This window comes from Aythya ferina (assembly GCF_964211825.1).
Source record: "Aythya ferina genome assembly, chromosome: 20".
NCBI classification, from domain to species: domain Eukaryota; kingdom Metazoa; phylum Chordata; class Aves; order Anseriformes; family Anatidae; genus Aythya; species Aythya ferina.
The window spans coordinates 4,883,160-4,899,425 of NC_140318.1; the positions used below are offsets into that span (position 1 = coordinate 4,883,160).

The following is a 16,266-nucleotide window of genomic DNA, read 5'->3' on the forward strand; positions in this document are numbered from 1 at the left end:
ACCACGCACTTGGGGTCATGATTTTTATCCATGCTCACCCATAGCAACATTTTAGGTCTGTTTTTTGTGGGTTTTTTTTGTTGGTTTTTTTTTTTTTGTGAGTGCTGTGTATACGTGGGTGGTGTGTGTAGTGTCTGTCTCATGTATGATTTGCAGCGCTCTGTCTTGCTTGTGTCATACGTCCGGGGTGGGCAGGGAGGCACCTGTGTGGGGTTGGGGGTGAAGGGGGTGTTTGCCCAGCTGCTCTGGGCAACCTGGAAAACATCCTGCACTTCGGGGTTTAGTCCTTCTCCTGCTTCCTGGCCAGAGCCAATGCTTTCATTACCTAGTGTTAAGGGACAAATAATGATAATAATAATAATAATAAAATCACAGAACAGCCATGGCATCCCTGGTTTTATAAGGGCAGGGCTGAGCCGAGCTGCTTGCCTCCACCCAGGTCCCCAGCCCAGGTTTTTGCACAGCCAGCTCTCACCCCAGAATGGTGCATCTGGGATGGGGCAGTCCCTGGGGGGGCTGCTCCAAATAGGATGATGCTCTGAGTCCTCCAGCAGCTTGGCAATAGCCAGACAGTGTTACATGGCTTTGAGCATGGATAGGGAAGCAAAGTACAGCCCAGTTCTACTCTGCTTTGAGTTTAAAAGAGTTGAGCAGAGTTTGCCCGATTCCTTTTTTTGTGCAGAAAAGGAGATGCAGGTTTGGGTTTTTTCACCTGCCGTTGCCCTGTTATAGAGGCAGTCTGGTCTCCCTCCTCTACTCTGGCATTTGGGTCCCAAGACATTCCTCCCCCTCTGGTCCTGCAAAATGTAAAGTACTTCCTTAAATACCATGAGATCCCAGAGGGGCTCTGAATCAAACTCACTGGGACCTCAGAGAAAACACCTCATTAAAAAGGTGACCCTTCTAGCTCCTGGCAAGATGCCCGTTTGCAGGAGACGCAATAACCCCGAGCTGGGTAAGAATCCCCAAATGAGATACTCTGTCATCGCCTCCCTCCTGAATTTCAGAAGTATTAAACAAATCCCTCCTTCCTTTAGAGTCAGCTCAGCCAGATGGGCATTAAAAAAAAATCCTGCCAGGGCCCTGCCCCATCACGGTGTTGTTTCACCCTCTAACATACGCACTGTCTTTTGCCCTCTGAATTTCTGCTTCCCACCATAAGCAAGCATCATCAGACCAGCCTCTGAGCTCGCTGCCTCTGTGCCCGTGAAAGAGAGACAGAAAAAAACAGGTATTTCAAGCCAGACTGATGTGTTTTTCCCTTCTCCTTCATGCCTCCGCACACTAGTGGGTAGCAGCAAGGCAGAGAGCAGCATAGCACGTAGACTTAGAGGAGTAGATTAGATTTGGGTTGTCTCTGGGTTGCATGGATCTGCTAGACATCTGCTTCCTTTGGCTGCTCGTGGTGTTTTCTGTGGTCAAGGTGGAGCTGTGGTCACGCTCATAGGATGCTTCTGTGCCCATTCGCCTGTCATGCGGTGAGAGGGGGAAAGGATTGAGTTTATGGACACGGTCTGTGGTCTGAACGCACTCAAGGCTGCCAAAATGGGTAGAACGAAGGGAAATCACAGTTACCCTAAGGAGGATGAATTAAGTGCTATTCTCATTTGCCTTCTGCAGATTTGTTATTTCTAAACCTTCCTTGAAGCCTGTGAAATTCTGCCTTGCCATTTGTTACAATTTTCCCCACGTCCAATATAAGCAAAAGGAACTTTTTTCCTGCTTCCATTTATCCACCCTCAACAGTTTGTAACCTGGTAATTCCAGCAGTGCCAATTTACCTCTGGGAAAACCAAACCAAGCCCAGAAGGGTCATGGCATGTGATTAAGGAAAAGGGCTTTTCCAAGGTCCTTCCCCACTACTCCTGTGCTGTTTCCAAACATTACTTGCCTGGAGTGTTTTTTTTTTTCCATAAAATCTGACTTCTTGATTCTACTTAACCAGAAACCCACGAAGACCTAGTGTTTTCACCAGGGCTGATAAAAGCCCCACAAATAAGACACATCCAGTGCTTCCCATTCGTATGAAATGGGTCTGGGGCTTAAACAAGCCTTTCCCACTCCCAAAATGTAAAACTGTCCATTAATGTCACAGAGCTATAAGGGAAAGGTTCTCAGGATAATGAGCATTAATAATTTTCCTGGCTCTGTAAATGCGATCGAGTGGAGGTGTATGTGAATGACTAAAAAGCAAAATGCCTCCAGGGCTGTTTTTTATTGTGACTCTAATTAAACCCTTGCCAATTTGCACAGGGCTTTTTTCATATTCTCTTTAACACCATATTAATATCAATTGGTTTCCACTTTCCAGCTGAAAAGGACAACATCTATCACCTTCTTTTAGAGCTCGTCATTTAAAAAAAAAAAAGATTTTTTTCTTTTTTATTCTGCATTGTTTATTATCCCCTTGACGAGGCTGGGAAATCACATTTCTCTCCTACTCGGGTTTGTCCTTTGAAACTTGGCAAGGATCAAGGAATTTTTTTTTCCTCCTCCTCCTTATGTTACCCAACTGGAGCTTGAAATTAATAATATGGCTTTTAAAATTGTATTCCTTGGTTTGTTTTCTAGCAAACCTGAAGATTGTTACCAATATTGAGGAGACGGGGAGGGCCATGGAGCCCGTGGGGGTGAGGGTTTGTGGAGAAATCAAACAAGAAGTGATCTATAAATTTCCTGCTGTTTTAATTCCTCTGCAGTGGCTTGCAAATTCTTTAAGTGGCATTTCCAAGGCAAGAGCAGGGCCTGAAGGAGAGCCTAGAAGTTTAAATTAGAAACTGGGACTTGGTGCCTCTATCGTAAAATACCTGTGCTAGCTCTCTGTGTGATGTTTAAAACAAAGCTCCTCAAAGCAAAGAGGGGTGGAAACCAGTCACCGAAAGCCCTTGTGCAAACACACAGACCAAAAGCCATGCTTTCAGAGGGGCTGTAGCACTTGTACCAACCAGGCAAGTCATGAAAACCTGCACAGCACGTGCTTGTAGGGACAGCTGCAGGGCCGAGTTTTGTCCCCCAGAGCTCTGGCTCTGCATCAGAGAGAAGCCAAGCTCCTAGCTGGTTTCCAGCTCCTCCAACACACCTCCTAATGTGTTTTCCTCTTTGATTGCTACAAGACTACACCAGCTTGTCAGCGGCTGCCCCACTGCAACTGGGCTTTCCCCCGGCCAAGGCTGGCACAGCATCAGAAGGTAGGAGACGCGTGGTTGAGCTGGGTCCTGCTGGCAAGTTCCCCAACACCCAGCAAATGCTTTAGTGCCTAGCTCCACATCTCTGCTTTCCATGCATCTCTCTCCTCCTCCTGCTCGGGAGAAGCTCAGAGTTTGTCTATGCCCTCCACGCAGCTGGTAATCTGGTGAGGCTGGATTGAGCCTCAGGGTTTACTTGCATACATGAAAGATGAGGACGATAAGTGGTACAGAAGATTGTTCTCAGCTTGCTGCTGGGGTGAACAGAGAGAATCATGGAAATCCTGTTGTCTCCCGAGACCAGAGTCTGTTTGTAGAGCAGAACAACTTTGTAAACAGATAGGCTTGTGTCCTTTACAGCATAGATGCCTTCTTACAGATTTCCTTGCTTCATTTCTCCCATGTGTCTACCAAAGGCAAGCTATGAAGCTCCCGGTGGAAACCTTGGGACGCTTCGTGCTGACTGCTGGGGCTGAAGTTTCTCCTCCTCAGGGTTCCCACTGGCATGCTTTGGCAGTTGCCTGTTGGTGCTCAGCCCCCTTTTTCCAGCTGAGGTGCCTGTAGTTAGCTCCCTTGCAGACAGTAGCACCCCTTCCAGTGCAGAACAACTGAAGCTGGGCCCAGGACATCTGGAAATACTCAACTCGGGTGCACAAAGTGCTGAAATTCAGGCTGTTTGGAACTGTTATGCTTTTGGACCTCTCTAACCTCACAGAGAGACAAAATTATGATTTGAGAGAAGATTTATGAGAAAATTATGAGAGTAGTTTCTCTGTCTCTCTTCGTACTAGAAGACTCTAATTTCCAGGAGACTTTGTCTCTCATCCCTGCCTCAATGCATCTTCAACCACACACAGCTCCCCAGCCCTCCCTAGATCCCTGCCTAGAACTTCTGGTCCCTTTGTCACCTTTTCAAGCAAGCGAGTGCAGGATCTGTATTAAATCTGGTGTTCTTTCTACCTAACACCCCCTTAAGCTATTCAGCGCCCAACAAATGCAGCAGCCCTCGGACCCAAGCTGAAGCCACCAGAGCCTCCCAAGAGCATTCAAGGTAAGGCCATGGCCCTTTCCCAAGGATGAAACATGGCAGGTTTCTCCCTCTGTGCCCATCAGCCTGGACAACACAACCATCCTCAGCGTCTCCCAGCATCATACAATCCGTTCTCCTCCTCAGAGGGTCTGGCCCAGCTCCGTTCTCCTCATCCCACCGAGCTTTTACTGGAGACATTTTGGGGACTAGCAGTTGTGGATGGGCAGGACAGCCTGCCGTGGAGCTGGGGGGACCCAAAGAGACCTGAGGAGGCCCCAACCCCACAGCAACCTCACAATGACAACAGCAAAAACTCCCCAAGCACCAAAACCCCAAGCTTCTGTCCTGAAGCAACAACCTTTAACGTCTACACCGCCGTAATTCCCTGCTGCCTCACGCCATGCAGCAAAGGGCTCCCACAGGCACCATCCTGGCCAGGGGCAGCCACTTCTCCTGGTGGATTAGCCACCACCAAGCCCAGCTCGGTGGGCTCTGGGGGCTCTGCCCCCATCACAGCACTCAGATTTGTTGTGTCATCTCGTGTAGTGGCCCCGAAGAGCAAAGCAGGGCGCACAGCACATTCTGCAGGCAAGAAGCACAAGAAGAAGCCAGGTAGGTGCTGGTGTGGGCAAATGGGCTGGAGCTGCGTGGGCCCTGTGGGTCCCCTCCTCAAACCATGCCTAATTCCGTAGTGTTTGAGCTCATAGCTGTGCTCCTAGCAGCTTTTGGGGGGCCAGTTGGCCTGGCCCCCATCAAACCTAGGCCGCAGCTGGTAGCTGTGTAGGGGGGACGTGTGGATGGCTCCTCTGCCCGGCACCCGGCTCTGAGTGATGCAACATCACTGTGCATGGAATTTCTCATGCATCAAAGTTCGAGGAGGGGAGAAGAAGAGGAGAAATTTAGCAGCTACCAGCTGTCTGGTGCAGAAATAGCTTGCAGCGCTGCCAGAGCGGTGTTCTTGGCTTGGCTCGTCATTGTTCTCGTACCAGAGATGCTCGCAGTAGTGTAGGACGCGAAGTGGTGCTAAGTGGTGAGAAAAAGCCTGTCTCTGATTTTTCTTAAGCATCCTCAAACATCTCCAAACTCATCCGGCTCAAACCAGACTCTGGCCCAGTGGCTCCTATTGAAAAATACAAAGGTAAGGGGAGGGAGCGCGGTGCTCCGGGGCTCCCAGTCCTTGGGAGAGCGATGTGGTGCAGCAGCAACAGGCACAGAGAAAATGAGGAGTCATGGGATGAGTACGAGTCATGGGATAGCTGTAAGAGTGCATCCTAGGGCAGAACGATGCTTGGGAATTGCAGCAGCCAGAAGTATTTGAGATGAAATTTGTTGGATATTGTCACACAGAAGCTGTTTCACAGGGGGTCAGGATTACTACAATCTCAGCTCCTCCTCAGGCAGCTGCGAACCACGGGGAAACCTCTGCCCTGCTCCATCTTTCTGTCTTCATTTCATTGACACAGATCTCCTCCTCCAGTCCTCTGTGCATGCCAGCCCACGTCCTTCCCTCCCATCCCTCTGCCATTCGTGAATGTTTAATGCAAGAGCCTGGACAGAAACCCCAGCTCTGAGCCTGCCTCTGCCTCCCAACGGCCGGGGAAGCTCGGACCTGCCTGACACTGGCTGACAACTGCTCACAATGTCCCCTGCCAGCTGGCTGGGACGCCTCCTGAGCAGGATGGCAGTGCCACAGGGCAGCTAGCGTCCCTCCTCTCCTCCTGCTTTGTCCTTTTAAACTCCCAGAAAGATCCATCATCCTGAGCCTCACACTGCCAGCGCAGCGAGGCGCTCATCATCCCGATTCAGAGTAATAAAAAGCAAACACAAGAAGCCAGTAATCAACTTCCTCTGGCTAGAAATTAAACATGGGTGGTTGTTTTCCAGCACATGCACCTGCAGCTGAGAGGTCAGCCCAGCACGCTGGGGACAGGAGCAATGCTCTGCTCGCTAAGGGCACCCCTCTGCTGTGCCAGGCAGCCCCGGTCACCCCCTGGTGCACCGGCCCACCACCCTTTGCAGAACCCCCCACAAGCCACTCTTCCTTACACACACGCATTTTAAACCACCCTAACGTGCTCAGCCACAGCTGAGAGTCACCATAATTCACAACAGATACAGAGCAGGGAGGTGAGCACAGAAAGGAGGAAAAGGCCAGAGGGGCAGCCAGGGTTTACCTGAGCATGCAGCAGCTTCAGCTCCAGCACAGCCTCGTCCAGGGCCTTCCCAGTGCTCTGCCTGCCCAGCTCCTCCTTGCCACAGCCAGGCTGTGCCATACCGGGCCATGCCGGGCCAGGCCAGGCTGTCCCAGTGCAGTGCTCCAGCTCCTGGAGCCCCAGCAGAGCCCCAGCCCCTCACCTCTCCCTTCTCCTTCCAGGCACCAAGCTGGGCTCTGCTCATTAACAAGGCATCTCTTTAATTAACACCTGACACCACTCCACAGCCTGCTTTCTGCTGCTGTGATTATGCATTTCCTTGAAGAAATAGTGTCCTGGGAACAGCTCCCTCCTGTCCTTACCCCTGCAGGGACAGACCACCCCAGCCCCACTCTGAGCAAGGGTCCCCAGCCCGATACCCCCCTGCAGCAGCAAAATACGGCCCCCAGTGCACACACACAGCCCAAGCAGCCCCGTGTAGGCAGCGAGCTTTGCCTTTTGCTGGAGCAGAAGGCTCCTCCAAAGCCTGCGGCTCCTCACCTCCACCCGTGAGGGAGGGAGGCCCTGGGCCCAGCTCTCTCCTCCTCCCCGCAGACTGCGAGTGCTACGGCCACTCCAACCGCTGCAGCTACATCGACTTCCTCAACGTGGTGACCTGCGTGAGCTGCAAGCACAACACGCGGGGCCAGCACTGCCAGCACTGCCGCCTGGGCTTCTACCGCAACAGCTCGGCGGAGCTGGACGACGAGAATGTATGCATAGGTGAGCGCTCGAGCCACCTCGTGCCACGGGGTGGGCTGCGGTTCAGGGGGGCGATGCGTCCACCTGGGTGCTCCCAGAGGATGGCAGCTGTTAGAGCAGCCTGCCACGCCATCAATTTCCTGACGGCAAAGCCCAAATAGTGTTTTCCAACTAGATTCAACTGCATTGCTGTAGCAGGAGTTGCTTAGACATGGGTGGGGGTGGTCTTTGTACCCATGTTTGTGCTGTTGGACCCCTCTCGTGCAGCCGTGCCCTCCCAGCCCCTGGGCTGTGCAGGCTCTCCCAGGGCCCTCCCATATCATGTAGTCGGGCTCTCCCCAAATCCCCAGCATCTCCAAGGGGGACATCAGCAGGCACAAAGTCCATGGGCAGGACAAGGCCTGACGGCGCTGTCTTTGGCCAGAATGTAACTGCAACCAGATCGGCTCCCTGCACGACCGCTGCAATGAGACCGGCTACTGTGAATGCAAAGAAGGCGCCACGGGGCCCAAGTGCGACGACTGCCTGCCCAACTACTACTGGAGGCAGGGCTGCTTCCGTAAGTACCCCGACAGCACCACGGGCATCCAACCTGAGCCAGGGGCAGCAGGAGGAGGGCCCAGGCACAGGGGGATCTCCAGCACCGCCTGCTCGGCTGCCCCGTGATGCTCAGGCTGTGGGGTGAGCAGACTCCGACCATTCCTCCCAAATCCCAAAAGCTTTGAAGTCTGCAGCACCTCACTCTGTTCCTGCAGCCTTGGGCCTGATCTAGCCCTGTGAGGGTGGGATAATATAAGCCCCAGGAGCCATAAAGGAAAGCCAAAAAGCTTTCTAGCTTCTGCTGCAATCGAGGGGTTTAAGGCACCATGGACAAACTCCCCTCACCTTCCTTCCCTCCCATCCCGTAGCCAACGTCTGCGACGAGGAGCTCCTGCTCTGCCAGAACGGCGGCACCTGCTACCAGAACCAGCGCTGCATCTGCCCCGTGGGCTTCAAGGGGGTCCTGTGCCAGCAATCGCGGTGCGAGGCCGACAAAAAGGACTGTGACGGTGCCCACAGCACGCGCGCCGGCCTCGGCACCGTCCTCCTCGGCGTGCTCGCCCTCCAGCTGCGCGGCTTTGTGGACCTCTGAGGGCTGGGAGGAGGGAGCCCAGCCGAGGCACATCACCCGAGGGACCCGGGGAGCCCGAGGTAACGGGTGGCTCTCCCCACCGGCTCCTCCGCCTTCCTTCACGCTAGGACTTGCACAACGTCTTTCGGTCCACTTTCCAAGCAGAGAGGTACGCAGAAAACCAGGGGCCGACTCCTGCCCGCGAAACCATCCCAGCTGTAGCCGGGGTGGCCGCAGCACCGTGCCAGCTGCCGAGCAGCAGCGAGGGGACTGCACCAGTGCACACCAGTGCACACCAGTGCCGCGGCCCCGCAGGGACCCGTGGCCCATCCTTCCTCCCGCGCAGCGATGCTCCTTCCCTGCTCTGCACAGGGCAACCAGGGACCACCAGGGCCCTGGTGAAACAGTGCCGCGATCCAAGGGATATTTTTTTTACGATTAATTTATTTACTTTGGTATAGGCTGGGATGGTTTTTTTTGTTCCTTTTTTTTTTTTTTTTTTAAACCCCTCTCCTAGTGTCCCATTTTGAAAGAGCCTGTCATGGTACCTCCAGAGCCCCACCACACTACAGGGAGGGAGGGCAGAGGGGGCTCTGGTCCATCCTTGCTGCATAGTCTCACATCCCACTGGCGGCCGGGCCATCCACGTGCTGTTGCCTACAGCTCCAGTTGCTGCATTGATTTTGTATTTCATTGATGGGTTTTGTTTTCTTGCACTTAAGGAGAACATAGGGGGCCATTAGGCATATGGTGTGTGAGGAATGCAGTGTCTTATCCACCCATTTCCGTATAGTGTACGGTTTAAATACTTTTTTTTTTTTTGGTAGAGACTTATTTTTCTTTGGATTAAATGTTATAAAAAAAAAAAAAAACCACAACTTAAAGGGACGTTTTGCCATGATGGTGTACTCTCCTACAGTAAAGCAACTATCAACTGCTGCTTGATCACCCCGTTTTCCTTTCTGTGTGCACAGTTAATTACAGGTAAAGACTTTTATTTTTGGATTCACAATGTCCTCTTGTGTTTTCTGAGTTGCTACCAAGGTGCACCACATGGTGAGGGAGAAGGGAGGGAGGGGTTGCTTCATCACTGAGAGCCATTAATTATTTCTCCTAATTACTTTGCTGAACTTAGGTTACACTACTATCTGTAGACAATGAACAGAGCCTGAATGATATATTAAGCACCGGTCTTGTGCTGAAATGCCATTTCCAAATGAGCCTGCAGCAGAAGGCTGGAGAGGCCGGGGATATTTCTCCAGGGGGGGGGATCTCAGCTGTCCAACCCTGCTGCATCACCCCACAGAGTGGGTGCAGTGCAGCAGAAAAAGCTGTTTATTTCAATATCTTCAAGCAGCCACTTCAGTATAGAGCTCATAGAGAATCAGCTCATTTAAGGCTCGTAAACGTGCTGCTATCGGAGGAAGCGTATGCAGTCAAGCATATAAAAGAAGGCAGGAGAAACCTGAGACAAAAAATAAGGGAACTCTGTCAGAACAACAGGAGCATCATCAGCACAAGAAATTTAATTTTGTTTTAGCCAAAGCCTTACCAAGCCAGGAGCTGGTCGAACAGAGGAGTGCACCAGCAGGATCCTGCCCTCTGAGCCAGCCCAGGAGCCCCATGCAGTCCAGGCTGGAGCCACCCTGGCATTTCCAGGTCTGGTATCCTTGCCCGAGTGCTGCTCCAAGAAGTTCTCTCAAGGTTTCTGTTCTGTGTCAGTGCTCTGTTGTCCTGTCCCTACAGCTCACACTCATCACTGCTTTTGGCTGGCACTGGGAACGGACCAAGTTTTGCAAGCCCAAGAGGCTGCAGCATTGTCCTGCCTAACGCTGCACACCCCAGCGTGCAGCCACCTCCACCGAGAGGATGCAGTAAACTTTTCATAAAGGAAGCAGAAGAAAACTGGAGTGAAGGCACAAGATAGATAGTGGTACATCAGAGAGCAACATGAAGAAATGTGGGGCCTATTTTCAGTGGCCAGGACTTCAGCATTTAACATCACAGAGGAAGGTCACAGGACTTAATTAATCCACCACAAAAGAAGCGAGGGTTAAACTCACTCTGCCAAGATCTGATTTCTGAGGGAGGGGGCTGACACAAGCATTTCCTCCCTTTAATGCAGTCGTTTGCTGTCTGTTGCTATTGACACTTGCTCTTTCTTTGTACTTTCTTACTGAGATATATTTAAAATCCTCATACGCTACCGTCCGTACAAGTAGTAACACAGAACAGACTGTAACAAGATCAAGATCTCTAATGGCACTTCTGGAAGGTGAAGCACACATTCTCCTCTCCTTGCACTTGTGTTTTTCTCCAGCAAATTAGATTAAGCAACAGAAAATTTACTACTTCATAAAGCTATATCCCAGACAAGCTCTGCACCCAGCAGCTTCCCTGCAATTGCACACTTTTATTGCGATGCAAGCAGGAACGTGTCAAGGAGCAACAGCACCGAATTCCTGTAGAAAATAACCACAGGAGAGCACAACAAAGCTTGGAACAGCCCAAGAGAGATTGCTGTAGGTGATATACCACTGCACTAGCCCTTGGGGGGATTTTCCTTTGGTTGATCGGGTGTTGTTTGGTTGGGTTTGGGGTTTTCTTTGTTTGTTTTTAGGATAAAATGTCACTGGCTTCCTAACCAAGTCACGAAGTTGGTGCTGCCTTCCTGTGAAGCCCAAGTAGCACTAATGTTCAGTCCTGGACCTCTTTAACCAAAGCCTGGTGAATAGTTCAGTAACTGCAAGCAGATGTGGTGCTAATCCTCCTGCAGTTCTGCCAGAGGACACTTGAATACTGTTCAGGAAAAAAGAGAAACCAAACACAAGCCTACCCTCCACCCTACCCCTACAATCCTTAGGCTCTTGCTCCTGGTGCAGAAGCACAGACCTCAGAAATAGTAATTGCAAAGGACAAACGCTCCAGACTTCATCTCCCAGAGGAAATTAAGTGGCATGCAGCCAGTGAGCAGGAGCAGAGGAGCAAGTTTCAGCTGGGGCAGTCAACCTCCTGATCTCCTCTTGCGGTTGCTGCACGGGGCTGCCCCTGCTTGCTGCACATCAGGACGCTGTGTTACCTGCCTAAATGCACTAAACAACTTGCAGTCACCTAAGAGAAATCACCGCAAGACAGGAAAAGATAATCTCACACCAGACTTAAGCCTGGTATTTAGGAAAATAAAGCTACAGAAAGCTTCAGTGCTGAAAACCCCTCAGCTGCAGCCGCCAGTTAGCGGAGAGGTGTACACAATGAGAACGGAGCATTATTGAAATCAGACTGAGAGAAACCAGCACAGCAAGTACCTGCAGAGCCTAAAGTTCTTCTTTAAGAGACGTTTGTGCATTAAGAGGGAAGTTGTCCTAAATGGGACAAGCTGTCCAACGAGCTTGCTACTTCACTAGTGGAAGGTTAACCAACGGGTACTTCTCTTTCCGAGAAAAGCCACTTGCGCTCTTTCAAGAGGTTTTCGTGTGTATCCTGCCGCCCGCGTGCAGCCGGCATTTGATTCCTTTGAAAAAGTTTTTAAATTATACTTCTGTCTGCAAAGAGGTGACCTCTTCAAGCTGTATAAGAAGAGCTTTTGATTTTTCTTGTTTACCTCAAATTCTTCTCTGTTTTTTAACTATTTAGAGTACCCAACAAATCTAGGTATTCCAAACCAAAGCTGCCCTGTGAGAGGGATCACAGTGGCCGGGCTGGTCCCACAGCCCCAGCTGTAGAGAAGTCAACAGCAGCCTGGCTTTATGCACATTTACTTGCTCACCAGATGAAGTGTGAAGCCTATAGGTGCCGTGAGCTGCAGACAGAAGAAGGGGGGCGTAAAAGAATCTGCTGGAACTTACCGGGTATGGTGGTGGTTGGGTGGTTTTGTTTTGCTGAAGATGGGGAAGCAGATGCCTCATCTGTAAGAGGGGTTGTACGCCTTGCGCAGGCTAGAGTAGCAAAAGCAGCACGCTGTTAGTGGTGATGGTCTCACCAACCACTTTTATTCTGTATTTGGCTTCTGTGAAGAGCCTCAAAAGTAAATAAAGGATAAAGGCGTTGAAGTATAGAGAGCGTTATTGCCAGAAGTGACAGCAGATCTGGAGTCTGAAGAGCTTTCCATCGCCACCCTTCTGGCAGGGATGTGGTGCTTGGCCACTGTCATGCAGAAACTGGCTAAAAATTGCAGTGATTTGAGATGCAGAAATGAGCTTCAGACTGTCCTAAAGGCTCCTTTTATCATTTTTATTCTCGAGGTGTCATAACAAGCATCACTGCAGGGTGAATCGTGTGAGGAACGCGTAAGAATATCCATTTTTTCCCCAGTGCTATGTTTTCTCCCGGCCAGCAGCACTACAAAGCTCCAAAAGCTCCATCCCCACCCTGCTCTGTGCTATTTCAGGGATTACAGAGAAGGGAAACCTCCTTTGTAGCAAAGGAAGGAGATCTGGCTTGATAAAACAGCGCAGGCAAGACAAAATGGGACAGTCACATCAGTGAAGCCTGTCAGGGTGATAAAACAAGTTTTCTACTTTTTCACAGTATCGAATGTACTCGAGCTACCTTTGTTTTCATTCCTATCACTGCCTGGGAGTTCGTGGCAAATTAGTCGAGGCCTTAGCAGACAGGTACGTATGGCTGGAAGGTCTCGTGTCAGCAATATTCAATGCACAAGACTGCTTAGCTTACATTTATTTGTATTAAAGAATAACGCATTGGGCTCCTTTCCAAGCATTTTAAAGACAAGAAAGGAGACCTAATATACGAGTTGGGAACGAACCCGTTGTGGCAAGAGACTGTATTATATTGTTAACATTATAAATTCCATTTACAATACAGCAGCCATTTCATCCATCATTTATTCATGTAGACTAGAGGGAACATCTCGCATTTCTAGGACCACAGTTCTGCTTATCCTCGGTATTGCCACAGTCCATAGGCCACGAATAAAGAGCCCATCTCCAGTCGTTGGCTGTTTCAGTCTCTCCTGTCTATATGGAAAAGTAAACCACGACATCTCACCACACTTCAGTAACTACAAAAAAAAAAGTCAACTGAAATCCTGGGGTTTCCATGTTATATTTGGGTCTCACCTGGGACTGAGAACATTGTTTGCCCTCATCGGTATGTTTGGCCACTGCAATTCCTTCTTGCTCTAGGAGCACACACTGATGGGTGCTGCCATGGCAGAGAGTTATTTCCTTACACAGGAACAGACTGAGCTCCTTGCAGGGCACAACTCAGTCTCCCAGCCCCTGTACCTTCACCCCTTGAACCCAGCTGCCAATTAGTTTCTGCACACAGCTCATCTACACACCAGTGCTGTAACACCTCATCGCCTCACCAGTGCTACCAGCACTGGAAGGGTGAATTTAGACAGGAGACTGGGAAGAGCTGCTGGTGTTCTCGGCACTGCATAGGCCTCCCCCTCAGCAGCATCGCTCAGCTCCCGTGACTCCCACCCCCAGTGTGAGCGATCACCAGCTCCCAGCGTTACTCAGGCGCGGGTCCTGCTGCCACCAGCGCATCGTGAAGCAAAACCCTCCCAGCTGTTTTTCCCCAGAGCAGGTCAACGCCTCTGCAAGCGCTCGGCTCCTCTGGCAGGCTGGCAGACTTCTGCGGGTGTAACTGGCAGAGCCACCCTGCCCCGAGCCAGCACCCAGAGCACACTGCACATACAGTGAAACAGGTAAGGAGAACTTCTTAAAGTACCTGTTTGGATGTTCTCATTAGAGATACGGCTCTGGTTTGGAGTAGTGGTACAGACAACAATTGGAGTAAAGTTTAAAAGAGGAAGGAATAGACAGAATTACAGTACACCTTCACAGGTAAGCCTACTTCACATACAACCAAAGAATTAAAAAAAAATAATAATCACAAAATAGCCTAATACTTAGAAGAGATTTTCCCTTCCTAATGGTACCAGTAACCAACAGCACCACACAGGGAACTGGTTTTGCACTGAGAATTAAGATGCCAAGCTTGGAAGAAGAATGAAAGATTTTTTGAAGAATGAAAATTTTTTTTGGCACAAATTCCAATTAAACTGTTTCCCATTAACTCGTGTTGAATATATTCTTTACTGATTTTTCCAACTTCTGCGCTCGGTGAAGGAGAATCACTGCACAACCTCCTCTGTCATCACTTCTGAGATAACATTTAACAAATAAAGCAACCTACACTCACAGCTTACAGACTGCCCATAATACTAAGTATTTTAAACACACAATGGAAATAGCGGAGAAGTTATCAAAATTGTATCTGATCTGTTTGTCCCCCAGTGCAGCTTTTATTTGTATCCCTAAGAAATGTGCTTTCAAATAGAGTTTGCCTGTTTGTAACACATTATGGATATTAAAGATGGTTAAAAAAAAAGTTAATTCCAACTACAAACCTAATCTGAGTGATATGGGAAAAGTGTTCTGAGTGAAAAGCACTCCCACATTTTATTCCATAATACACCCGCAATGATACAGACTGATACAGTAGGATTAAGCTATTGCTGGAAGATCAACAACTTACATCAGACAAATAAATCTAGGATTACATGAAAAAAAAAGTTTGAGCCCCTGGCCATGCCTCACAGATGATTTATGGAAAAAGACAGGAATTATCAAGTTAGATGATTTACATGCTGTGTACATAATACAAGAAAAATGAAATGTTAAAATAAAATTCCTTCCAGCACGTACTAAGGACTGTTCTCAGAAGAACACATTCTGAAACACACCGTTTAAGCAGGAAGAAAACAAGAAGAAAGGTCTCAGAGAAAATTCCCTTGACCAAGTTCTGTTTAATGGCCAGAAAAGCATCTCCTCATTCACGCTGTTGGCAGCTTTACTTACACGAAGGCTGTCCACATGGCTTCCACAGCTATGGGATCTTACAGCAGCTTGCAGAACAGCAGCCTTTTAACATGCTAAGAAACAGCAGGCAGGACAACACGTCTCTGACAAGAAGGTTTCAAAGACAGCAGTGTTTTAAAGTATTCCTATTAACATAAAGCGAGGTAACACCTAGGGATGGATTCTGTGAAGTGGGAGCAACGAAGTGCCCAATTCCTGGCACTCAGATTTGTTCAGGCAGCCTTCCTTCTCACACAAGGTGCCCAATATCAAGGAAGAGTCACGGCAGTTTTAGAGGCACGTATACTGCTGACAGAAGGTCAGGGTTCACTGAAGCAATTAAGATTGCAACGCGGTGAATGACTCAAGCTGAACACTGCGCACACATCCCCATTGCACTTCACAGGCATCTCAAAGGCCAGAATTCTCCCCTATTATCTTGAATGCTCAGCACAATGAGCTGGACACACACAGACAGCAACTAAAGCCTCCCAACACACCTACAGCACAGTTGGTGCTGGTAAAGCACATTTCTTCTGAGCTCAGGTACGTCAAGCATGCAGGTTACACTGGCAGCAATCACCATCCACCTGCTATGTGGTTTTTTGTTCAGCAAGCTACCCGCCTATCACTGAACTGGACCACACAGACTGCTTTGGAGGGGGTTAAATAAAAGAACAAAGGTAACACTCATCATTGCAATGAATGTGTCAGGACAGAAGCATAAATAAGATTATGCTTAAACTCCAGCCTAAAAAATCTGGCAGCTCATTCCCTTAGGGAAAGCCACTTCTGTTACAGAACCAAAACCGTCCTCACATATTGCTTAAACATTTTTCACCGTACCAGAACCTGCTCCCGTTACATGACAGGTCTTTATTTTCAGGCGCAAGATTCACTTACCAGAGCTTGTGCGCAAAGGTAAGATTGATGGTTTCTTTCTAGGTCTCATAGCATCAGGCCTCAGCACAAAAGTCAGGCACGGTACAACCATCCCTTCTCAAGCCACAGCTAGAAAGGGACAGCAGGATACTGCCGGCATGTAACACGCAGGATTTTGACCCAAATGCCAGGTAGCAGCCTGGCTTTGCATACAATGCACCCAACTTGTATTAACGCAGCCTGGTGCCGCATCCTGAGGCAGAAGCACACGAGACCCTCTCCATGCACGGCTCTGCACATAGGAAATGTTGCTGTTCGCTCGCTCAGGACAGAC

The 16,266-nt window shown here is 49.6% G+C and overlaps 1 protein-coding gene and 1 long non-coding RNA gene across 4 annotated transcripts in view; one reads left to right on the top strand and one right to left on the bottom strand.

The window, feature by feature from the left end:
- The window catches only part of NTNG2 (netrin G2), a 50,841-nt gene extending 37,670 nt beyond the window's left edge, over positions 1-13,171 (top strand). The window contains exons 7-12 of one of the 3 annotated variants that reach the window (XM_084494037.1): positions 4,162-4,236; positions 4,762-4,827; positions 5,279-5,353; positions 6,963-7,130; positions 7,534-7,668; positions 8,018-9,232. In XM_084494037.1, the coding sequence (XP_084350163.1) occupies positions 4,162-4,236; positions 4,762-4,827; positions 5,279-5,353; positions 6,963-7,130; positions 7,534-7,668; positions 8,018-8,241 (743 nt within the window). In that variant the 3' untranslated portion in view covers positions 8,242-9,232. Of the gene's footprint in view, positions 1-4,161; positions 4,237-4,761; positions 4,828-5,278; positions 5,354-6,962; positions 7,131-7,533; positions 7,669-8,017; positions 9,233-9,966 lie in introns of those variants that run through there. The other 2 variants (XR_014684989.1, XM_084494036.1) reach the window with 2 other exon arrangements.
- Positions 380-6,835, bottom strand: LOC311421751. The gene is made up of 2 exons (XR_014684990.1): positions 6,390-6,835; positions 380-1,468 (listed from the first exon to the last, which is right to left on the bottom strand). It is a non-coding gene; the product is annotated as an uncharacterized lncRNA (long non-coding RNA).
- Positions 13,172-16,266: the final 3,095 nt, after the last annotated feature.